The sequence below is a fragment of the Thalassophryne amazonica genome, chromosome 8 (assembly GCF_902500255.1).
Source record: "Thalassophryne amazonica chromosome 8, fThaAma1.1, whole genome shotgun sequence".
NCBI classification, from domain to species: domain Eukaryota; kingdom Metazoa; phylum Chordata; class Actinopteri; order Batrachoidiformes; family Batrachoididae; genus Thalassophryne; species Thalassophryne amazonica.
In genome coordinates this window covers 102,117,107-102,142,844 of record NC_047110.1, presented here as the reverse complement: position 1 = coordinate 102,142,844, position 25,738 = coordinate 102,117,107, and the positions used below count along the sequence as shown (strand labels likewise).

Here is a 25,738-nt window from a genome sequence, read left to right as displayed (position 1 = left end):
ACTGAATCTACTGGTACCTTGTTTCCCATGTAACAATAAGAAATATACGCAAAACCTGGATTAATCTTTTTAGTCACACTATTATTCTGAACACTACTGTAACAGACAGTCCCAATCCAGATAGAAAATAATACCATCAGTTTGTCAAACACACTATGTCTGCCACGACACGACATACGAGTGTGATCCTTAATTAATTTCATTACAAAGATGGAAAATAATCAGGGGTGAAAGTAAAAGCTTCACATGCTCACATCATATTAAAGATATTAATATTAAAGGCTGCTCTTAACCCGCCTGTGGAGCTGCTTTTACACAGCGCTTTGTGAAAATATCAAATAAAATAAATACAATGAAACAGCCACACCAGCCAGGGTGAAAGTAAGATTATTCAGTAATTTCTGGACCAAGTTGAAAGAAATCTGAAAACACTTCACTGGAATATGTTGTATATCATAGAGAAATTAATCTTATTTGTGTATATTCTTATATTAGTAGAATATACAATGTCAAAGCGACTGTCATGCGACCCACCAAATTGAGAGAAAAACATTTCCATTCTATGAATTTGCTCTTACAGAATATCTCAGGATGGAAAACCTGATGTGAAGAAAAACAAAAAACCTGAAGGTAATTAAAAAGGGATAAACTGAGACTTATGAAAGTGAGAATTCTAACTGAATCACTAAAAGAATGGTGAGATATTTATCATGACAAAGCATTCAGAAGTGCTGTCGATACTTCCTGGATGCACTGTAAATCTTCAAAAACCCAAAGGCTGTACACTTTTAAAATTTGTTTGATTTCTGGCAGTAAATTCAGCATATTGTGTGCCCACATTATTATGTTGCGCACCACAGCAGTAACATATAATCAGAACAGGATCTATATTTCAGTTCTGGGACAAGGGACAGTTTCAAAATAATGAAAAGAATAATAAAATAAAATAAGAAAACTATGCTCCTTTTACTTATTTTATTCCTTTTACTTATGTTTTAATTTTTATTGTGTTTTTAATCTTTATTTCATTTTATTCTGCCTTTTAAATGATGTTCGTGAAGCACCTTGAGGTGACTTGTCGTGATTTGTGCTATATAAATTAATAAATTTGAAATTTGATTTGAAATATCCAAGGCAGGAGGAGGACTTTGGCCTCTCAGGTAGATCAGAGTGCAGCTGACTTGTGTGACAATGGTTTGGTCCAATCATTGGAGCTTACAGAGGGGAGGAGAAAAAACTGTTCATGTATGACATAGAGCTCAGACTGTTATATAACTCAGCTTCACAGCTGTGGGACTCCACAAGTGTCTGACCTGACTCCTCGCTGTTTAACAACCAGCAGCTTCTGCTCAGTGAAAACATGTTGACTTCAGTGGTCCTGCTGTGGATCTGTGTTTTTTGCTTTATTCTTTGTTTAAGATGCAGGAGACCCAAAAACTTTCCACCCGGACCTCCAGCACTGCCGTTTCTGGGAAACCTACTGAATCTTACTGTAGATAACCCAATTCAGGACTTTGAGAAGGTAAGAAAACCATGAAGTAGAACATATTCTTCTTTTATTAGCTTAAATTTTCATGTCTGATTTATTGGGGGGCACACCCCTAAAGAGTGGGGGGGGGGGGGGCAAAGCTGTTGTTGTCAAAGTGAGCAAAAAATACACAATTTAGCAAACTCTCAATGACATTAAAATGATTTCATAAGCTTTAATTTTGCATTATACAGTATGCAAATCTAAAATATTCTGAAACTGGACCTCGGTCATTCCACAATTCTGCTACGGCTCAAGCCCTGCAGAAGTGCACAAAGCCAGTGGCCTGGAATTAGAATTATTGTTGAAATTTCCACACTTTTAATGCATTTGGGAAAAATTTAACCCAAACCTTTATCAAAGACAATAGGAGCACCAAGAGGTGCAACAGTTTCTCCCATGGCTCCATTCTGCCGGTGCCATGATGGACTGTTAAAAACCCGTCAGACCATATGATGTAGCTGTTGAAAGAAGCCCAGATCCCTGCAGCTGCTACAGGTGTGAACTTTTTTCTCTCTCTCTTTTTTCCTCATACTTTGATACTTTGAATAAGTAAAATAAGTACATTAATACACTGGTAGCCTTAAGACGTTCATAACATGTAATGAACCTCCAACGCCACAGTCAAGCCAAACTGTTAGTGCAAACTCTACACATCCATAAAATTATGATTTGATGTATTGACGGCATTGAGAAATTTCCGTAGACATCAAAGCTGACATTGGAATATTACACTTTACTTTGCATTTATGTTGTTTGTGTTAGCTCACCATCTTGTATGTGCGGTCATTCGAGTGCACTTCGGCATCATATGGCATCATATTTCTGTCTGAACTCGACCCAAACCCGATGCTGCTAACAGACGCAGTTTTTGGTACGGGCAAACTGGGCATCCGCCCGGGGCAGCATTTTTTAATGACACATTGGGGGCGGCACAAGCACAAAAAGCATCTGCTCTGCAAAGTGGTTTTCTATTATGTGTCATATCACTGTGCAGAGAACTGACAAATTGGCGCCCCCTGCAGCTTGCTAAGAAGGGGCACAGAAACAGTGAGAAGTGAAAAGGGGAGGGGCACACGGGGGAAGAAGCGACATGATGAGCTGGAAGATAACGGTCATGGTACTAGGTCATTTTCACATAATTCCCATACAATCATTTCCACATAAATTCAGCATTATTTCATAATAAAAGACAGGGGAATGATGAGAGTGCGACAGCAGCACCCTGAGACTGACTCTCTGAGTCTGTCTCTCTACACCCAAACTGATCAAAGGGAATAATGTGATTATTAACCATCAGATGACAAAGTAAAATCTCTTAAATCATTCTAAAGTCAGTTTTAAGTCAGTTTTAAGCAGAAAGGAGGCAATAATATGTTAATTGCTGCTAACGATCCGAAATGACATGTGCAGTGAAGGCAGGGGGACCGATCTGTAGGGGGGACCGTTCAGTCTGCAACACTGGGGAGTAATTCAGTGTTCCCAGTGCTTCCACAGTGCCCCAAGTGGCTGTTGTCTAAAATGCATTAGAGCTTCACCTTTTGGTCTGGAAGCTCTTTGCCCTGATTCTAATCCTAAATCTAAACCATTTAAGACAAAGTCTTTTGCAAGGTTGCAAAGGCAGCAGCTGAGACGTCAGGTTTTGAGCCTCATTCCAACAATTGTGGAACTGTAGCATTCGTCCATTATCATTCAAGAAATGGTGGTAAAATTTGGGATTGGGGGGAAAAAAATCCCAGTTTGCATACTAAGGTGAACACAAGTACACTGGCCACACCCATCAAAGTCTGCAGCATTTGTGCACACAGGGAGTAGCTCCTTCATGTTTCCATATCTGGATGTGCAGTGATTAATTATCAGTTGAGGCAGTGCACTGGAGCTGCAGATTCTTGGCTGTTTCACTTGTGTTTTGCATTATCTCCTCACTCATAAACCATTAAAGCATTAATATTTTTCTGCGGACACAATTGATTCACAACCCGCTAAATGTTTCCATGCACACAGTCCAAACGCTGTGTATACTTTGTGTTTATGATCACTGTCCAAGGGTGCAATTTAGAACTATAAATTGGGGGGGGGGGGGGGGGGGGGGGGGGGACAAAGTGCGAGGCCGAGGGCCGAAGCCCATAGGCTGGGGTCTGGGGGCTTTAGGCCCCCAGAAGCCTACGGTTTCTAGATAACCTCAGATGCATTCTGAGCATCCAGAACAGTAAGTTTAATGTTTTGAGAAGACCATAAAGTGGACACCATTTGACTTATGCAATTTGAAACTGTGGATATAAGTACTTTATTCTGAGAATAGCCAGCATTGATTTTATTAACATCCTCGTGTAAATAAGGTATCACCACATGTTATGAACAGTTAATATTTTTCTTTATCTTGCTCCTTCCCAGTTAAGGAAATCTTATGGGAACATCTACAGTCTGTTCTTCGGTCTCAGACCAGTCATCATCATAAACGGATTGCAGGCTATGAAGGAGGCGATGGTGACCAAGGGTTTGGATTTTGCTGGACGACCTCAAGATACATTTGTCTGTCACACCACTGAGGGAAAAGGTGAGCAGGACTGTGAACCATTAACCACACAGGTGGACAGACGACAGTAAATATATGCTGTATATTTAACCCACAGCTGCATCGGGTGGAAAACAGGCATTGTGTTGTGTTGTTTGGTCTTTTGTCCCTGGTGGAACATATGGCAGTTATATATGAATCTTATACCTCCGTCACACTAGAGGCCGAATGACCCCGAATACCAGCCGGCTGTAAATTTGACCCATGTTCAGGTGTCGAGGTGCATTCGAAAACAGCATTCAAAGAGCATTCTAAACAGTTTGGCACAGTCGTGGGGTCAGCCTGAATGTAGAGCATGTGCACTTAACTGTCGAGGTGTGTTTGAGGTGGAAAATATCGAAGTGCAGTCTGAGCGCAATCTGACTGCATTATAAATATTTGTATGGCATGAAAATGGCATTCAAAGCATTCTGATCATGTTAGAGGGACAGTTTAAATTGTCCACCACGTAGAAACCAATGTCTCGACTGTGCCTGAACGCACCACGAGTGCACCGCGAGTGCACCACGAGTGCTGCTGGAATATATTTCTTCAACCCGCAATCTGCACTTACAACTCGTATGGCACTGTAAGTGCATTTGTCATATTCTCACTGGATTCTGACAGCTGTCTAGGTCATCCTAATGTGTTCCACCTACATTTGTATTGCGTTCGGAGGCTAATGCACATGCAGTGGGTCAAAACGCAGTCTGAGTATTCGGACGGCGGTCTTCCGGAATTCTTATTCCTTCTCAGATGTGGCACAATTTTTTTTTTTTTTTTTGACATTCCGCCTAATTCGTCTTGATTCGCGCTCATTCTTGCTAAGTGTGACGGGGCCTTTATGAATGATGACTTTGAGGTAAACTTGTTAAGATGTTGATAAAGATGAATTCCAATCAGACAGATAAATACATTTTGGTGACAGGATCCACATGCAGTTCTTGGTGCTTGGTGCTGTACCTATCCTCAACATGTTCAGTGGCACATAGTGCCTGGACACAACATCTCCACTCAGCTTGATCAGTTGCTGCTTCTCATTTGGTGGATTTGTTCTGCTTTTGGTTTCTGTAATCTACCTTTATTTTACAGTGTTGTGTGATTGGCCCAAAGTCCAGGCTCTTTAGGCTGTCCTCCATCATGTGGCCAATGATTTAACCCATAGCTGGGGCACGGCTGATGAGCCTTAGGGTATAGCTACCTGCTGGTGGGCCTACATCCTGCATCTCTTTGGCCCATGCACATATGCAGTATAGATTTCTAAAAATAAAAAGCTTTAGTCTACAACATGAAAAACATTTTTGCTGCTTTTGCAGAATGTCTCACAGATATTTGTCACTGTATTCACTGTAGGTATCATTCTGGGCGACTATGGTCCACGTTGGAAGGAACATCGTCGCTTTGCACTGATGACCCTGAGGAACTTTGGCCTGGGGAAGCAGTCCATGGAGCACAGGATTCTGAGAGAGATACAATATACAGTTAACACAGTGGAAAAAAGCATTGGTGTGTCATTTGCTGCTTCACACTTCCACATCCATTATTATGTCTGATCATTTAACTGGTAGAAAGTCATTTTCAATATCCTTGTAGCACAAATAATAATAATAATTATGCCTCTTGCAGGTAAAACCTTGAGTCCTCAACTTATGTTTCATAATGCAGCCTCCAACATCATCTGCCAGGTTTTGTTTGGAACACGTTATGACTATGATGATGAAGTTATCAAAGTGATTGTTCAGTGCTTCACAGAGAATTCTAAGATATCTAACGGACCCTGGGCTATGGTAAGATGCAGTCTGTTTTTGATGTTATAGTTTTATCACTGGAAAAGCATCTGTTGCACTGTATTAGTAACAGTATTAAGGGTAGCATCTCACTGGGCTGGCGACTGTTGGAGAGTAGCTGGAGATGCAAATTAGCGACAAATTCTCCATTAGTATTTTACTGAGCTGATACTAAGGACACACTAGCGCATGTTGCTCAAATGTCAGCTGACTCATGGCGCAAATGTCCACATACATAGTGCCGTACAAACAGTGTGTGGTACTCTCATAGATGTCGAACACCACCACCAGCTGAAATGATGACATTTGCGAACAAATGGTTCAGGGTGGCTGTGGGCTGGTATTATCTTGCGATTATCCTGCTATTATGTGAAAAGAGGCTGGGAAAATTACCCTGACTGTAGCCAGGAAAGCACAGCCCTGTAATTATTAATAAAATAAAATAATAATAAGAATAAAAGCCTAGCATGGCTCCACAGAGAAAAAATGTAGAACACAATGCTGAAGTATCCTAGGCCATATGAGCATGTAATCAGTGAAAGAGTGTGGAGAAAGAATCTGACCTTTTGACCCCTTAGAATAGGTCAAGGTTAGCCGTCTTGAACTTTTCCAAGGTCTGTGTCCTAAGAATGCTCCCTGTGAATTTGAAGACCCTGGCAGTAATAGGAGCACAGACAGACAGACAGACAGACACATGCAAAGTCTTCACAATACCCAATGGCCATATTTTGGCCTCAGGTAAAAACAGGAAGAAAAGAGTGGACAGCACACTCACTCACTTGCAGAATGGTGTCCCTGCTGGATTCTTTTGCCTGTCCTCGTCTCCTCGGGATCCAAGTGAAGTGCTCCATGCAGCGTTGGAACAGCCATGTCTCCGTGACACAGTGTGGTTTGATTTGTAGCTGAGTGACCCAGCAGGATCAACTCCCCTGTCCTCCTCTCCTGTGGATCCACCCAAAGACCCAAAATCTCCCAAAAGTTCCTGTATAATTTCCTGTATTGTCAAGTGTGTCTGTAGCATGGCCCAAGCAAAGGGTCACCCCTTTGAGTCTGATCTGCTTGAGGTTTCTTTCTCAAATCATCAGAGGGAGTTTTTCCTAACCACTGTTGCCTGTGTGCTTGCTCTAGGGGTTGGAAAGGTTAGACCTTACTTGTGTGAAGTGCCTTGAGGCAACTTTGTTGTGATTTCACACACACTAACTGCCAGAATGCTCGTAGCACGGGCCGAGGCGGAGGATTAGCAGCAATCTTCCATTCCAGCTTATTAATTAATCCAAAACCCAGACAGAGCTTTAATTCATTTGAAAGCTTGACTCTTAGTCTTGTCCATCCAAATTGGAAGTCCCAAAAACCAGTTTTATTTGTTGTTATCTATCGTCCACCTGGTCGTTACTGTGTGTTTCTCTGTGAATTTTCTGACCTTTTGTCTGACTTAGTGCTTAGCTCAGATAAGATAATTATAGTGGGCGATTTTAACATCCACACAGATGCTGAGAATGACAGCCTCAACACTGCATTTAATCTATTATTAGACTCAACTGGCTTTGCTCAAAATGTAAATGAGTCCACCCACCACTTTAATCATATCTTAGATCTTGTTCTAACTTATGGTATGGAAATTGAAGACTTAACAGTATTCCCTGAAAACTCCCTTCTGTCTGATCATTTCTTAATAACATTTACATTTACTCTGATGGACTACCCAGCAGTGGGGAATAAGTTCATTACACTAGAAGTCTTTCAGAAAGCGCTGTAACTAGGTTTAAGGATACGATTCCTTCTTTATGTTCTCTAATGCCATATACCAACACAGTGCAGAGTAGCTACCTAAACTCTGTGAGTGAGATAGAGTATCTCGTCAATCGTTTTACATCCTCATTGAAGACAACTTTGGATGCTGTAGCTCCTCTGAAAAAGAGAGCCTTAAATCAGAAGTGCCTGACTCCGTGGTATAACTCACAAACTCGCAGCTTAAAGCAGATAACCCGTAAGTTGGAGAGGAAATGGCGTCTCACTAATTTAGAAGATCTTCACTTAGCCTGGAAAAAGAGTCTGTTGCTCTATAAAAAAGCCCTCCGTAAAGCTAGGACATCTTACTACTCATCTCTAATTGAAGAAAATAAGAACAACCCCAGGTTTCTTTTCAGCACTGTAGCCAGGCTGACAAAGAGTCAGAGCTCTATTGAGCCGGGTATTCCTTTAATTTTAACTAGTAATGACTTCATGACTTTCTTTGCTAATAAAATCTTAACTATTAGAGAAAAAATTACTCATAACCATCCCAAAGACATATCGTTATCTTTGGCTGCTTTCAGTGATGCTGGTATTTGGTTAGACTCTTTCTCTCCGATTGTTCTGTCTGAGTTATTTTCATTAGTTACTTCCTCCAAACCATCAACATGTTTATTAGACCCCATTCCTACCAGGCTGCTCAAGGAAGCCCTACCATTAATTAATGCTTCGATCTTAAATATGATCAATCTATCTTTATTAGTTGGCTATGTACCACAGGCTTTTAAGGTGGCAGTAATTAAACCATTACTTAAAAAGCCATCACTTGACCCAGCTATTTTAGCTAATTATAGGCCAATCTCCAACCTTCCTTTTCTCTCAAAATTCTTGAAAGGGTAGTTGTAAAACAGCTAACTGATCATCTGCAGAGGAATGGTCTATTTGAAGAGTTTCAGTCAGGTTTTAGAATTCATCATAGTACAGAAACAGCATTAGTGAAGGTTACAAATGATCTTCTTATGGCCTCAGACAGTGGACTCATCTCTGTGCTTGTTCTGTTAGACCTCAGTGCTGCTTTTGATACTGTTGACCATAAAATTTTATTACAGAGATTAGAGCATGCCATAGGTATTAAAGGCACTGCGCTGCGGTGGTTTGAATCATATTTATCTAATAGATTACAATTTGTTCATGTAAATGGGGAATCTTCTTCACAGACTAAGGTTAATTATGGAGTTCCACAAGGTTCTGTGCTAGGACCAATTTTATTCACTTTACACATGCTTCCCTTAGGCAGTATTATTAGACAGCATTGCTTAAATTTTCATTGTTACGCAGATGATACCCAGCTTTATCTATCCATGAAGCCAGAGGACACACACCAATTAGCTAAACTGCAGGATTGTTTTACAGACATAAAGGCATGGATGACCTCTAATTTCCTGCTTTTAAACTCAGATAAAACTGAAGTTATTGTACTTGGCCCCACAAATCTTAGAAACATGGTGTCTAACCAGATCCTTACACTGGATGGCATTACCCTGACCTCTAGTAATACTGTGAGAAATCTTGGAGTCATTTTTGATCAGGATATGTCATTCAATGCGCATATTAAACAAATATGTAGGACTGCTTTTTTGCATTTGCGCAATATCTCTAAAATTAGAAAGGTCTTGTCTCAGAGTGATGCTGAAAAACTAATTCATGCATTTATTTCCTCTAGGCTGGACTATTGTAATTCATTATTATCAGGTTGTCCTAAAAGTTCCCTGAAAAGCCTTCAGTTAATTCAAAATGCTGCAGCTAGAGTACTGACAGGGACTAGAAGGAGAGAGCATATCTCACCCATATTGGCCTCTCTTCATTGGCTTCCTGTTAATTCTAGAATAGAATTTAAAATTCTTCTTCTTACTTATAAGGTTTTGAGTAATCAGGTCCCATCTTATCTTAGGGACCTCATAGTACCATATCACCCCAATAGAGTGCTTCGCTCTCAGACTGCAGGCTTACTTGTAGTTCCTAGGGTTTGTAAGAGTAGAATGGGAGGCAGAGCCTTCAGCTTTCAGGCTCCTCTCCTGTGGAACCAGCTCCCAATTCAGATCAGGGAGACAGACACCTTCTCTACTTTTAAGATTAGGCTTAAAACTTTCCTTTTTGCTAAAACTTATAGTTAGGGCTGGATCAGGTGACCCTGAACCATCCCTTAGTTATGCTGCTATAGACTTAGACTGCTGGGGGGTTCCCATGATGCACTGAGTGTTTCTTTCTCTTTTTGCTCTGTATGCACCACTCTGCATTTAATCATTAGTGATTGATCTCTGCTCCCCTCCACAGCATGTCTTTTTCCTGATTCTCTCCCCTCAGCCCCAACCAGTCCCAGCAGAAGACTGCCCCTCCCTGAGCCTGGTTCTGCTGGAGGTTTCTTCCTGTTAAAAGGGAGTTTTTCCTTCCCACTGTCACCAAGTGCTTGCTCACAGGGGGTCGTTTTGACCATTGGGTTTTTCCGTAATTATTGTATGGCCTTGCCTTACAATATAAGGCGCCTTGGGGCAACTGTTTGTTGTGATTTGGCGCAATATAAATGAAAATGAATTGAAACTGAAAGTGCTCTATGACGCATTGAAATGGCCACGTCTCCGTGGTGCAATGCAGGACACTAAGGGGACACTAAGTAGTCCTGCACCCTAAGAACGCAGAGCCCGGGCCGGTATGTAAGGTTTAATTAGGTCAGCTAAGTAGGGAGGTGCCAGTCCATGAATAATTTTATAGATTAGTAGCAGAACCTTAAAATCTGATCTCACTGGGACAGAAAGCCAGTGAAGAGATGCCAAAATGGGTGTAATGTGGTCGAACTTTCTGCTTCATGTCAAAAGTCTGGCTGCAGCATTTTGAACCAACTGGAGACCCCTAATGCTGGACTGTGGTAAACCAGAAAATAAATCATTGCAGTAGTCCAGTCGAGAAGAGATAAACGCATGGATCAGGGTCTCAGCATCAGACATAGACAGGTTCGGATGAATCTTCACTATATTTCGCAGGTGGAAAAAAGCAGTCCTTGTAATATTTCTAATGTGGAGGTCAAAGGACAATGTAGGATCAAAAATTACCCCAAGGTTCCTCACTTTGTCAGTGTGATGTATGACACATGAGCCTAGGCTAAGCGTTAACTGGTCAAATTGATGCCGATGTCTCACTGGACCAAGAACCATCATTTCAGTCTTATCAGAGTTTAAAAGTAGGAAATTTCTAGCCATCCAGCTTCTCACTGATGCATGGCAATCTTGTAAGGATTTTATGTGGATGAGATTACCAGCAGTTAACGGCATGTATACTGAGTATCATCAGCATAGCAGTTAAAGGTAATCCCAAAATGGCACAATATGTGCCCAAGGGGTGCTATATAAAGGGAGAAAAGCAGGGAGCCTAAGACGGACACCTGTGGAACCCCACATTTCATGTCACTAAGGTTAGAGGTAGTGTTACTGTACAAAACACAGTGAGAATGACTGGTCAAGTATGACGTCAGCCATGCAAGGGCACTCCCAGCAATCCCAAAATGATTTTCCAGCCTATCAAGTAGAATATGATGATTCACTGTATCAAATGCAGCACTGACATCTAACAGCACAAGAACCATAGTGGTGTCCGAATCCACTGCAAGCAGATCATTCACCACTTCAGTGAGAGCCGTCTCTGTGGAATGATATTTTCTAAAACCAGACTGCAGTGGCTCAAACAGTTTATTCTTAGTAATATAGTCTATGAGCTGCCGTGAAACCACTTTTTCCAGAATTTTAGAGCAAAATGATAGATTTGATATCGGCTGATAGTTTTTCAATACACTAGGGTCGAGATTAGGTTTCTTAAGTAATGGTTTAATCACTGCAGATTTGAAACATTTAGGAACAGATCCAGAAGTTAAAGAAAGATTAATAATTTCCAGCACAGTCGGCCCAAGAGTGGGCCACAGGTCCTTAAACAGTTTTGTTGGTATAGGATCAAATAAACAGGTTGTGCTTTTTGTTGACGTTACGAGTTTTGTCAGCATGCCTAGTGAGATACTGTCAAATTCTGTAAATCTAGGTAATATCTCAGTAATGGCACCCACCTCGATAGTAGGGTGTAGTGGCTGGGTTAAGGCATGCTGGGATATGTTTAACCTAATGTCTTCTGTTTTCTTCTCAAAGTAATCCAGGAAATCTTGCACTGTAAAAGGAGAGTGAACTACAGGTTGTTGTCCATGAATAAGTGTTGCCACCGTGTCAAACAAGAACTTTGAGTTATGCTTGTTTTTGTCGATCAAATCAGACTAATAGGTCTGCTTTGTAGCCAGTAATGCATGCTTATAGTCTAAGATAGCATCACACCACGCAAGGTGGAATACTTCTAATTTGGAACTACGCCATTTCCCTTCTAGACCTCTGGCCTTATGCTTGAGGTCACGCAGGCAATCACTGAACCAAGGTGACTGTGTTTGGGGGGGGGGGGGTTTAACAAAGGTGGCACAATCATGTCGAGTGTAGGTTTGAACACTGAGTTTAAACTATCCACAAGACTGTTTACTGATTGGGTATTTGTCAAATGTGAAGCTAAGACATCAGCCAGTCTAGCTTCGAGTTCAGTCTTAGTTGAGGAGTAGATGCATCGCCGTAGTGATATATAAGGTTGTTGTTCCACTAAACACGGCAGCGAAACTGTAAACTTAATAAGTGAGTGATCAGAGACCACTGATGTAAGAGGCATGATGTCAATATTCGTGACAGCAAGACCACGTGTGAGAACCAAATCCAGGGTATTTCCACTAATGTGCGTCGAGTCCTGAATGCATTGCCAAAATCCTAATGCATCCACAATTTCCATAAATGATTTGCAGAGGGGATCAGAAGGCTTATTTATAAGAATGTTAAAGTCATCAATGATCAGAATGTTATCCACACTAATTGACAAATTAGAGATGAACGCACCAAATTCATCTAAGAATCCAGAATATGGGCTGGGGGGCCTATATACAGTGACAAAGTAATAAGGCTGATTTTTATTCTTCTGACCTTGGCAATATCCTGAACAGAGCGGATAATCAGATGCTCAAACGAGTTATATTTGTGACCCCCAACAGCTAATAAGCTAAACCTAGATTTATAAATAACAGCAACACCCCCACCTTGCTTCGCACCATGAGGGACGTGATTAAATGTATATGTGGGTGGGCAGGCCTCATTTAAGGGGAGGACAGCTGTAGGTTTAAGCCAGGTTTCACAGAACCCAATCATATCTAAGTGCTGATCAATAATTAGATCATTAATCAACAATGATTTTGAGGATAGTGATCTTATGTTAATGAGACCCAGACTAAGGACCTCAGTGGGGTTGACAGTTGGACAGTTTGGGTTTAGGGGTGGTTCCAGAGTAGCATATATAAGATGTCTAGAAGTAGGTTTAGGTTTGAGACATTTCATGCGAATTGTAGGTAGCAGACACAAAATCTTTGATATTGCTGGAAGAACCATTGGGCCATCCTCATTTTCAACATCATCCAATGTAGTAATGGGTATTAAGTTTGCAAAGCATATCCCTCTATGATTTTTATGGACACATCTACGGAAGCAGGCCGCAGTCTCAACTTGTTGAATTTCCCTCCCTGGCAGATAAACTGCACTATCACCATAGTGGATTTTCTACACTAATTTCCCCGCTAAGCTAATGGATTCCACACCGACATTTGTCATAAGCCTCGCAGGGTCTCTAATCACCTGCTCTGTGGCCTGCTGTAAATTCCTAATTTTATCCTCCCTGTAGAGCTCTATCTATGTTCGCAGACAAGATGGCGGTGCCTTCCCCAGTAGGGTGGAGGCCGTCCGGCATCAGCAAGCCACGGCGGCCCCAGAACAAAGTCCAGTTATCAATAAAGCTAAAGCCTTCCTGTCTTCAAAATTCCACCAGCCACCTATTTAACAATGTCAGCCTGCTAAACACCTCATCATTATCCCAGGAGGGGAGGGGACAAGAGACTATTAATCATGTATTTGATAAAATCATGTATTTGATAAAAAATAAAATTAGCCATACAGTGTCTGAACAGATTCAGAGCTATTTTTAGCCATAAAAGTGACTAAAATATTATCTTTGTAAAATCTGACCATCTAATAACCAACAATAGTTGTGTGACTCTCTTCTGGCAAAACATACATTTCAATTGTCAAAGTCCACAAAAACACATATTTCCCCCATTCACTTCAGGGGCATGACCTGAAATGATGCCACCAAAATTAATATCCCTGACAGCTTGAGGTTTCTGAGTGTTTATCAGCAGCAGGTGAAATCAGGCTGTTTCCCCATGTTCATGACTAAATTTCTGTGGGCATATGGCACCAAAAATAAAACAAAATACATCAATATTTTTATAATTTTTTCTTTATTTATAATTTTCAGCTCATTTGACAATTTATGTACTATGCAATTTAAGTCAGTAATGGGATGAGGTTTGAGGAGGAATGGCCGAGGATGGAAGATTAATTTACATCCTGAAATGTGGCTCTGGTGTCATAATTAAAGGCAAAAAAAAAAAATCATTCATAAAACATTTAATTTCTCACAATTTTGCATGTTGGAAGATATCAGGTACAACACTATCATGTTGTTGAAAAAAGCCCACAAACCATTGAAAAAATACACCAACTTTGAAAATCCAACAATATTCAAAGCCTTTGTTTTTTTATAGGCAAATCCAATGTTACAACTCATGAGTCAGATTTGTGAACAAAACATTTTGATCTGTTAACTGTTTCTTGAAAACAGAGGTCACATGGTAACATTAAAATATTGCTTTATCTCGCAGCTGTACGACTGTGTTCCCATGGTTCGCAAGCTCCCACTGCCATTCACAAAATCCTTCAAGAATATTGAGGTATGTGTTGATTTGGAAGAATATAACAATATTTTTTGATATAATCAATGAAAACCATTATTTTCATACACATGCTGTAAAAGTGTTTCCCTTTTGAAGATTTAACATCCAGATTAATTGGAATAAATCTGACATATTTTCAACATACTGGTGGAATTTAATGTACAGAGGCCACATTTGGTCTAATTGTTCCCACCCACAACTAGGTGTGCAGATAACCTTAACGACTGTGCATTTAACTTGGTACATTCCAAAATAGTTGGATTTTGAGATATCATGACTTTTCGATATGTCGCATTTGTGATCAGCGATGGATATTATATGATCTGGAGGACATAATTAGTTGGACTTGTTTACCATACATCTTGGGAGGTGCCATTTGGGTAATATGTGGAAGTCATTTAAAATTCAAGATGGCAACCAATGTTTTTAAAGATAAAGACCATGTGTTTTATTCATGCAGGCATTTACTAAATCTGCTTATTCCAATTAAGGGTCCCAATGTAGGTGAGAGTGGAGACATGCACCCTGAACAGGCAGCCAATCTATTGTATCATAGACACAAACCCATTCACACTCTCACCTATAGTCAAATTAAAGTTTCTATTTCACCAAACCTGCATGTCTTTGGAAGTGAGAGGACGCTGGAGCCCCCAGAGGGAACCTATGCAAATGTGACTGGAGGACCTTTGTGGCCGGGATGGCGGTGGGATCGAACCCCGGAGTCCTCGAACTAAAGACCAAAGCAGCCAAAGGGGAATTCCCCATTAGCCAAGCTAGCTTGAACATCTTTTCAATCCAGACTTCACCTTGCTACATATCTCTCCACCATTTTTGACTTCCTCCCGAAGTCACAGGTGCATTTAAGCATGTTCTGTGACTACCCACATCCTGCCGACAACGCCAATTGTGACCAGAGGACCTCTGTGGCCGAGATGGCGGCGGGATTGAACCATAGACTGCTTGAACTAAAGACCAAAGCAGCATAAATACATAGCATTAAAAACCCAGATCATCCATATCCATCTCTTCTCTGCAACCTTGATGCATTTCCAATTTTCAGACCAATCATGACTACGATCTTGAAAAATGACGGCCATGTTGAATTGTCAAAGCCTTACATGTGTTATCCAAACCCCAATTCTAAAGAATTCTATCAAAACGATAAAACTATAGGATTCATGAGTGCCCTGGGTGTTCCACAGGAAATTCTACTTGAAGGAGGATGGGTGTTTGCATAAACTCTGTCACTTTTCAATGTTAACCTCATGTAAGCTTCAATGGTGCCTACCTGTTTAAATCAAATAAATAATCCACTTATTACTATCTGTGATTCCTGCTCTTTAAGATAAAAAAAAAAATCTATAATTTTCCAGTCAGCCTCTCACTGAAAACAGTGGAACATCCAGTCTATCCCTGTCAACATGTGAACTCAGTTTTCTCCGTGTTCACATCCAAAAGTGCTGGGTGTGCTCAACAAACATCCAGGCAGCAGGAAAGCTCTCCATCTGGTATCCCCTCAAAGTTTTGAACACGCACTAAACTTTCTAACAAACCTTGTGGACATCATCTGACAAGGAACTCATTTTGCAGATAGAAAAGGAACTTTCGTCAGACAAAACCAAACACAGGCACAGGTCCTTACACTGGTATCTTTCCTTGAGCAGTCCACTGTGTGACTTGGACTACAAAGGTCTCTGAACGCTTCCTGTTTCTTGCATGAGTCTTTCAAAATAAGAGCACAGGTCAACTGGATGACATCACAAATCAGACACAGAAGAGATGAGAAAACATTTTGCTTTTTGTGCAATGTATTCAGGGTCATGGAATGAATTTATTTTAGGTGAGTGATCCTAGATCAGGTCACCAGGGGATGGAGTCTATCCCAGCAGTCATAGGGCATGAGGTGGGGTACACCCTGGACAGGATGCCAGTCTGTCGCAGGGCCACATATAGACAAACAAACACATTCACACCTGCACTCACACCTATGGACAATTTAAAGTTTCCAGTTCACCTAACCTGTATGTCTTTGGGTGTGAGAGGATGCCGGAGCAAACACAGGGAGAACACACAAACTCTACACAGAAAGGCCACAGGTTGGAATCAATCCCATGACCTTCTTGTTGTGAGGCAACAGTGCTAACCACTAAGACACCGTGCTGCACAAAACAAATCAATTAATAAAAATTCCAAATGTTCTTTTTCTTCAGACCTGCCAAAAAATTTCATTGCGTTGGGTGACTGAGCACAAGAAGACCAGAATCCCTGAAAAGCCACGGGATTTTGTGGACTGCTACCTGGATGAAATGGACAAGGTTTAAGTGTTTTTGTGTTTGTCTTTGTAACTAGCCATTAAAAAGCAAGAAAGAAAATCCCGTCTGATAATCGCTATTCTGTCCACAGAGAGGCAACAGCGGATCTTCATTTTCAGAAGAGGCTCTCAGGATGTTTGCCTTAGATCTTCACTTTGCTGGAACTGACACAACGTCCAACACACTGCTCGCGGCTTTCCTCTACCTGATGACGTATCCACATGTACAAGGTGTGAATGAATATGTAACTATTGTTTATGCACATCTCCATAATCTCATGTACATGTTCCCCCTTTTAATCTTCCTGTGAGTTGTAGAAGGTAAATGCGTCTCTCTCCGCTGTCTGGATTAGAGCGTTGTCAGCAGGAGATTGATCAAGTGCTGGCAGAGAAGCATGAGGCCAGTTTTGAGGACAGACACAACATGCCTTATGTGCAGGTAAATTATGAGTATTCCACACAGTGTTGATTTTTCACATGCATATTTAGTATATTTAAGTACCAGAGCAACTAATAAATATGGTGTTGATACTTTTATTCGTTCACATTTTGGACAGTATCATCCAACCGGTGCAAAGAAGTGCATGTGTCGTTGTTTTCCACATGATGCAGCCGCTGTGACTTTCATGCCCAGCATCCACATTCTTAAAATAACAAATGTACTCAGTCTCATTTGTGCACCAGTGGATGTGTTGGTCTTAAATTGATTCCTGGTCAAGTGTTGCTGCAGTGCAAGAGCCAGTAGAAAGCGATCCTGCCTTAGACAAGGTTCCCAGAACAAGTGCTGAGTGTAGGGCCTTGTGATCTGATGGGGGGGGGGGGCTCATTTTATGCGCTCATCATGTGGCACAATTATGCTCAGAAATTTAACATAAAAGGCTCATTGCCATAGGCACATTATTGAGTTGTAAAAGGATTAATAAATGGATTAGCTTTAACTGTGTTGAATGCTTGGTCTCCAGTGTTGGAAGTCTTGAGATGTTTTTTGATAAATGGACTGCATTTATATAGCGTTTTCCACTTATATCAGAAGATCAGAGCGCTTTACTGTAATGCATCACATTCACCCATACAGACTCACACACTGATGTCAGGGTGCTGCCATGCAAGGTGATAATTACACACCGGAAGCAACTTGGAGATTAAGGACCTTGTCCAAGTGCCCTTAGTGATTTTCCAGCCAGATGGGGGTTTGAACCAAGGATCCTCTGGTCTCAAGCCCACTGCTTAACCACTAGACCATTACTTCCCCTTTAGACACTTTTTTGATGTCTTGTCCTTGGCCTTGGAGAACCAGGAGTCAGACTTGGCCTTGACCTTGGGGGAGATGGACTCAACTACAGCATTGCTATTCTCCAAAGTAACCGTCAAAGACGTTTGATGTCCATTGGTTTCTATGACATATGGTAATGTCATAACTAAACATAGCATATGGTGCAAATGATTCCTTTTTGAAAACAGAATAGCACAACTAAAAATCACTTTTTTTTGCCAAAATTGAAGCAACTTTGTCTTTTGACTCCTCTACATACTGAAATTGACTTTTTCACAGTTTTTATTTGTATCTCATTATTGTAGATATAACAAGCTACACTTTTTAGGAATCTTTATGATGAGACAAATAATGTGGTATACTCTTCAGTATGTGTGAAACATTTTTAAATGTTGACCCTGTATTATCCTTCTTTGACCCCTTCCTGGCTACGGCTACCACCTGGGATGTCCAGCACACATTTTGTGTAGACCATGGTATACTGAAGCTGGATTGTCAGTTTTGTTTAGTCCCCTAAAGTGGTAGACATTAGGCCAAAAGTGCCTTGTTTCATTTCTCCCCATCCAGGCTGTGATCCATGAAGTGCAGAGGGTTGCTAACACTGTTCCTCTCAGTGTCTTCCACTCTACAACCAAAGAGACAGAACTCATGGGCTATTCCATTCCAAAGGTAAAAACCAATGACTTAAATATCAGCACTCACATCATAATTCATTAAGTCAATGGTAAATACACTCAACAAAAATATAAACGCAACACTTTTGGTTTTGCTCCCATTTTGTATGAGATGAACTCAAAGATCTAAAACTTTTTCCACATACACAATATCATCATTTCCCTCAAATATTGTTCACAAACCAGTCTAAATCTGTGATAGTGAGCACTTCTCCTTTGCTGAGATAATCCATCCCACCTCACAGGTGTGCCATACCAAGATGCTGATTAGACACCATGATTAGTGCACAGGTGTGCCTTAGACTGCCCACAATAAAAGGCCACTCTGAAAGGTGCAGTTTTATCATACAGCACAATGCCACAGATGTCACAAGATTTGAGGGAGCATGCATGCTGACAGCAGGAATGTCAACCAGAGCTGTTGCTCATGTATTGAATGTTCATTTCTCTACCATAAGCCGTCTCCAAAGTCGTTTCAGAGAATTTGGCAGTACATCCAACCAGCCTCACAACCGCAGACCACGTGTAACCACACCAGCCCAGGACCTCCACATCCAGCATGTTCACCTCCAAGATCGTCTGAGACCAGCCACTCGGACAGCTGCCGAAACAATCGGTTTGCATAACCAAAGAATTTCTGCACAAACTGTCAGAAACCGTCTCAGGGAAGCTCATCTGCATGCTCGGCGTCCTCATCGGTGTCTCGACCTGACTCCAGTTCATCGTCGTAACCGACTTGAGTGGGCAAATGCTCACATTCCCTGGCATTTGGCACGTTGGAGAGGTGTTCTCTTCACGGATGATGCGAAGGAGATGTGTTGCACTGCATGAGGCAAATGGTGGTCACACCAGATACTGACTGGTATCCCCCCCCCAATAAAACAAAACTGCACCTTTCAGAGTGGCCTTTTATTGTGGGCAGTCTAAGGCACACCTGTGCACTAATCATGGTGTCTAATCAGCATCTTGGTATGGCACACCTGTGAGGTGGGATGGATTATCTCAGCAAAGGAGAAGTGCTCACTATCACAGATTTCGACTGGTTTGTGAACAATATTTGAGGGAAATGGTGATATTGTGTATGTGGAAAAAGTTTTAGATCTTTGAGTTCATCTCATACAAAATGGGAGCAAAACCAAAAGTGTTGCGTTTATATTTTTGTTGAGTATACTTTGAGTTGCACTTTAGACCCTCCTGTGAGGTGCATCTTCCATGTGAGGTGTGTCCAGGGAGTATTTGACCCTCATCAGTTTTATATTTCATAAAACAATGAAAACATTTTGTCCCAAAGTTGAAATGAAATATCATTACAGCAACATCATAGTCCATACAGGTCAGGTTTGAGAGCATGGACTGGTGTCATGTCTCACTACTTACACCCAGCATGCTATGGCTCTGCCTTGGGTACGGGATGGCAGCCACAGAGGCAGACAACCGGTCCATCTCCACCTCCCAAAAGTTATCATCTATTTGCCACAGCCAGGTGAACCATGGACATCCTGGTGGTCTTCTCCAACCGCTGAGGCACCTGCATGTTGGGTCATGCTCAGAGAAATGTGCCATATGGTCAAATGTCTTAGCTGATTTTGCCTCACAATGCAAGTGAGTAAGCATTTGTTTGACAAAAAGCCTTTCCAACAGAACCCAAAGATGTTCTGAAGAGAGCTCGTACCAAGACATCCAATCATTGCTTGAGGTCAGTGGCTAGCATCCAATCTTACAATCACACAGTGTCGCTACAGTCAGATTAGCTACAAATGAGGGTAAGAAGTAGTTGGCATTTGTTGCTTGATGGATGTTACTGGACATGGCTAGCTTGAGATTACTTGGCGTTAGTGTGCACAGTGTTTAATGATAAATTGTAAAGTACTGGGAAACCTGACTCTGCCACTATGAGGTTTTCTTCATACTTGACTGCTTGATGGATTCAAAGTTTGATTTGTTTCAGTAAAATGTGCATCAGTGTAATACTCCTGAATCATTAGTTTGCTTGCTAGTATCTTGGTAGGATGTCTTGTAAATCACCCCAATGTGTTATCTGTTTACAAAGCAGGATTTATTTACAAAGTATAAGAGAAAATAATCCATCCACTTATGCACTTTCTGTACCTGCTTACTCCAAATAAGGCTGACTGGGGGGATGGAGCCTATCCCAGCAGTCATAGGGAGCGAGGCGGGTTACACCCTGGACAGGATGCCACTCTACTGCAGGGCATGAGAGAATAAAATTCCAAACATATTAGGTTTATCCAGGAAAAGAGTTGTCTGGGACCTTGCTCCACCAACTTGGATTATTTTGTTCAAGCAATAAACTAGTGGATGTCACTCCACTATCAGACATTCAAAATAAATCAGGACAAATTAAAAATAAAGGACCTAATACACACAGTGTCTGATCACCTGACACAAAATTTTGTGATTATTATTTCATCTTCTTCTCAGGGAACAATAATCATCCAAAACATGTCGTCAGTGCTGAATGAAGAGGGACAGTGGAAATTCCCAAACGAATTCAACCCTGAAAACTTCCTCAACGACCAGGGAGAGTTTTTTAAGCCAGAAGCCTTCATGCCGTTCTCTGCAGGTGTGACATCATGATGCGCCACCGTTAGAACTCACAAAAGAAAGTGTATTTTGTTTCTTTGTTGCATGTTCATCTTTCAGGTCCTCGGATGTGTCTGGGAGAAGGTCTGGCACGTATGGAGCTTTTTCTCTTCATAGTGAGTCTGCTGAGGAAGTTCAAGTTCATCTGGCCTGAAGATGCGGGACAGCCAGACTACATTCCAGTCTACGGGGTCACTCTGACTCCCAAACCGTACCGCATGAAGGTCCAGTTTAGGACCACACTGTGAGACAGTATTTGACATTGGATGAATAAGGATTTTTCTTAGGGGTCACCATAGCAGGTCATCTGTCTCCAACTCACCCTGACCTCTGCATCTTCTTCTGTCACAACAACCACCTGCATGTGCTCCTTCGGCGCATTCATAAGCATAAACCTTGTCTTTAGCCTTTGTTTTATACTTCAGCCAGACTACTCCATCCTCAGCATCCTTCTCTCTATATACGTCTTCTCCTGTTCATGTCTAAACCATCTCAATCCTGCCTCTCTGACTGCATCTCCAAACTGTGCTGTCCTTCTGACAGTGGTGGGCACAGTTCTTCTGAAATGAAATGCAAAGCACTTTTCACTCATGGTTTTACTCATAAACAGCTATTTCTGGGCAGTTTACGATATTAACAGTAACAGAGAGAAAATGTCACACGTATGACATATCTTTTAAAGGAATGCACTAAATTCTGAAGGTTTGAGCTTTTAATAGACACATGTGCCAAAAGGCATTATGGGAAATTGAAATGTCTGTTGATCACCCCCTCCCATCAAGATGCATAGAACACTGTCATCTGGATGGGAGTGTGAATAGCAACCCATGTTGGTCGTGAATTACACTTCACAAACAGAATTTTCAGTTTTGCAAATGCCTTTGTTGTGGAACAACCTATCTGTTATCTGTTTACAGATAAGCTAAAACATGCTTATTTCTTGAGTAGTCTAGACTATTCTATAACCTTCTAGAACTTTCCTGCATGTTCTGTAATGTTCCACTTAGTTTTATGCTTTTCTAAAAGTTTCTGTAGTTTATACTAACATTTTCCACAAAGTTATACAACCCCAATTCCAATGAAGTTGGGACGTTGTGTAAAATGTAAATAAAAATGGAATACAATGAGTTGCAAATCCTGTTCAACCTACATTCAATTGAATACACCACAAAGACAAGATATTTAATGTTCAAACTGATAAACTTTATTGTTTTTGTGCAAATATTTGCTCATTTTGAAATGGATGTCTGCAACACGTTTCAAAAAAGCTGGGACAGTGGTATGTTTACCACTGTGTTACATCACCTTTCCTTCTAACAACACTCAATAAGCGTTTGGGAACTGAGGACACTAATTGTTGAAGCATTGTAGATGGAATTCTTTCCTATTCTTGCTTGATGTACGACTTCAGTTGTTCAACAGTCCGGGGTCTCCGTTGTTGTATTTTGCGCTTTATAATGCACCGCACATTGTCAATGTGTGACAGGTCTGGGCTGCAGGCAGGCCAGTCTAGTACCCGCACTCTTTTATTACGAAGCCACGCTGTTGTAACAAGTGCAGAATGTGGCTTGGCATTGTCTTGCTGAAATAAGCAGGGACGTCCCTCAAATATTAGATTGCTTTATGAAACGGGGGCCCTGGTATTAAACAGGCTTAGCAGACACTTTGATTTTTTTTTTGTTCTTGTTGTTTCTTTGTGTGTCACAGTTTTAATTTGGGTAAATTTATTGTTATATTAAATGAGTAATAATAGGCGCCAGCACCCTGTGACAGATTGGAGAAAGCTGGTATAGAAAATGAATGAATGAATGAACAATTGAGTAGTAACAGATTAAGAAAAATACAACGCAATGCTAAATTACCCTTGGCCATATGATCATAAAAACAGGAAACAGATGTGTGACCTTTTGAACTCTAAAATTGGTCAAGGTTAGTCATCGTTGAACTTGTCAAGGTCGGTGTCTAAAAAATGTTCCCTGTGTATTTGAAGAGGACTGCACTTATGCAGAGTGGAGAGACAGACAGACGGACGGACGGACGGACAGACAGGCAAACGAACCGACACAAAGCCTTCGCAATACCTGATGGCCATATTTTGTCCTTGGGTAAAAATAAAATCGAGACAAATTAATAATAAAACTAGAAGCACTCAGAGAGTGCAAACCTCTGCCAAGGCCATGGGGTCACTGACGCCATAACATCTACACGCCGTGGAATCATTGAACCTAAAAAAGTCTAACAATGATTTTTGCTCAGTAGTAAAAAAAAAGCTTCATCTGCTGTGACTGGATAGCATGTATCCTTAGCGCTTGGCATCACAGTTTATTGCACCTTTCCCAGAAGCTACTGTCATCTGAGCACTGATATTGATATTGCATGTGCTTATAGACAAAAACAAATAAGAGACAAAATTCAATTTATTATTCAACTAAACTGCAAATATATGAATTTTTTAACATTTATGAAACACTTCTCTAAACAAGCAGCCATAGGGTCACTGACCCTAAAGAGATTCCCTCCTTGGCACAGTGATCTATTTCTTTTTGTCTCTTTATCTAAAATTGTATATAATAATCATTAGATTATTAATATATAAACAAAAATAAATTTAAGAAATATTACAATTTGAAAACAAATGCACCATGCCATAGACATGCTAACGCATTAGCATCGGGATCCGGATCGTGATCCGGATCACCACTAAAATTTAATCACTTGTTCCTCTTGTCAGTTCCAACCACTCCACAAAATTTCATCAAAATCCGTTCAAAACCTTTTGAGTTATCCTGCTGACAAACAGACAGACAAAGAAACAAACAAATGCGACCGAAAACATAACCTCCTTGGCGGAGGTAAAAAAATCACTGTTATTCACAGCACGTTTATTTATGTTACAATACATCAAACTAGATTTTGAAATTCTCCTCATAAAAACAGGAAGTCTTGGAAATCATCATGTTGGCAGCCTTGAGCCACAGCTCTTCCAGATTTTCATTCCTTGTTTCATTCCATGACCTTTTTCGTCTCCTCTTCACTCCATCTTGCCTAAAGATCTGCTCTGTGTCCACATACACGTCGTCTAGCACCAATAAAAAAAAACGACACTTCTCTAAAGAAATATTCTTGTTATTCTTAACATTTAAACTCATGAACGATGGCGTAATATCTGTGCCTCATTCCTGAGCTAGGAAACTTTGAGTGCAGAAAAATATATTGTACAAACACAATATACAGTATCATCCTCCAGAGTGAGACTTCTTTCTTCTGTGGTCCTGATATAGGAGAGAAAGAAACAAAAACAAAAGATAATCCCAGGTACTGTGGACAGGTGTGTCCAGCTTGCAGACCATGCGTGCATGTGGGACCTTTGTTGTCTTGCCAACTTCAAACTGTTTGGAATTCAGGCGACATATGAGCGACATGCCAGCGACACCTTACAACCCCGCGAATGTCATGCTGAATTCTTGCTAAATCCCTTGCAAAATGCTGTTCGGAAGCTGCTCCGGCCCAGTGAAATGCCACCAAAGAGGACTGTCAGGCCTTCACGCTGACTGATACACACGGATGGACCAGAGAAAACAGTGCAAACAGCCAAAGATCAGACAGATGGGCCAGATAAACCTGCTGAGCCACTGTGGCATGTGGACAGCAGTGAGTGATGCAGCTGTGGACAAGGGGACTGATGGGAAGTGAATATCAACTATTAATGAAGAGGCAATGGGAGTAAGAAAACTTGGGACTGACACACTACTGGACTGATGAATGGATGAGGTGAGTGATGACTGAGTGAGCATATCTAATGATAAACAGCTGTCTATCTATTGAAGGACAGGAAACCAATACAGAGTTTGACATGGGACACCCGCAGACACACAGAAGACACAGACAGAGAGCTCAGAAGTGATCATCAGAATGCACCTACTACTACCATTTCATTAATGAACTCATCCCATCATCACCTCTGCTGTTAATCAGTGAAATCATCTGGTGCCCTTTCTGGAGTCAGGGTGACACCTGTGGTCCTGTCTGACAGTTCTTCGGTCAACCATAACAGTTTCTTGTATCTACTTTTAGCCAAAAATGCTGAAATGAAGGTCAAGTAAAGTGCACAGTTTTGCCGTTGTAACTGCAATGTGTTCATGGCTTCCAGCTGTTGCAATATGAGTCTGATATGCTCCACGTAAGAGACAAAACTGAGCTGTCTGTCCCAAAAGTCACTTCTTCACATCCTGTCTGAACGCTGAAAACTTTTCCATGACATCTACTGACACACTGTAAGTGTTAGCGTTATGTTTTGTAGAAATTTATTTAGGTATTACAGGTAAAAGTAATTATTGTATTTAAATCTATTATTATTTTTATAATATGT

General features: G+C 41.0%; 1 protein-coding gene across 1 annotated transcript; it reads left to right on the top strand.

Annotated features, from left to right (window-relative positions):
- Positions 1–1,305: 1,305 nt before the first annotated feature.
- LOC117516191 (cytochrome P450 2F2-like) lies at positions 1,306–21,870 on the top strand. The gene is made up of 11 exons (XM_034177103.1): positions 1,306–1,522; positions 3,923–4,085; positions 5,436–5,588; positions 5,709–5,869; positions 14,436–14,504; positions 16,718–16,822; positions 16,911–17,049; positions 17,172–17,257; positions 18,659–18,760; positions 21,208–21,349; positions 21,430–21,870. Exons 1-11 carry the CDS (start codon positions 1,361–1,363, stop codon positions 21,615–21,617), a joined length of 1,470 nt encoding a protein of 489 aa, XP_034032994.1. The 5' UTR covers positions 1,306–1,360; the 3' UTR covers positions 21,618–21,870.
- Positions 21,871–25,738: the final 3,868 nt, after the last annotated feature.

Bases quoted from the DNA above. Each gene is read 5' to 3' on its own strand.
- LOC117516191 (XM_034177103.1), top strand. From the start codon at position 1,361: ATGTTGACTTCAGTGGTCCTGCTGTGGATCTGTGTTTTTTGCTTTATT. The intron at 4,086-5,435 runs GTGAGCAGGACT...TATTCACTGTAG, and splicing joins TCACACCACTGAGGGAAAAG to GTATCATTCTGGGCGACTAT. The intron at 5,589-5,708 runs GTGTGTCATTTG...TGCCTCTTGCAG, and splicing joins CACAGTGGAAAAAAGCATTG to GTAAAACCTTGAGTCCTCAA.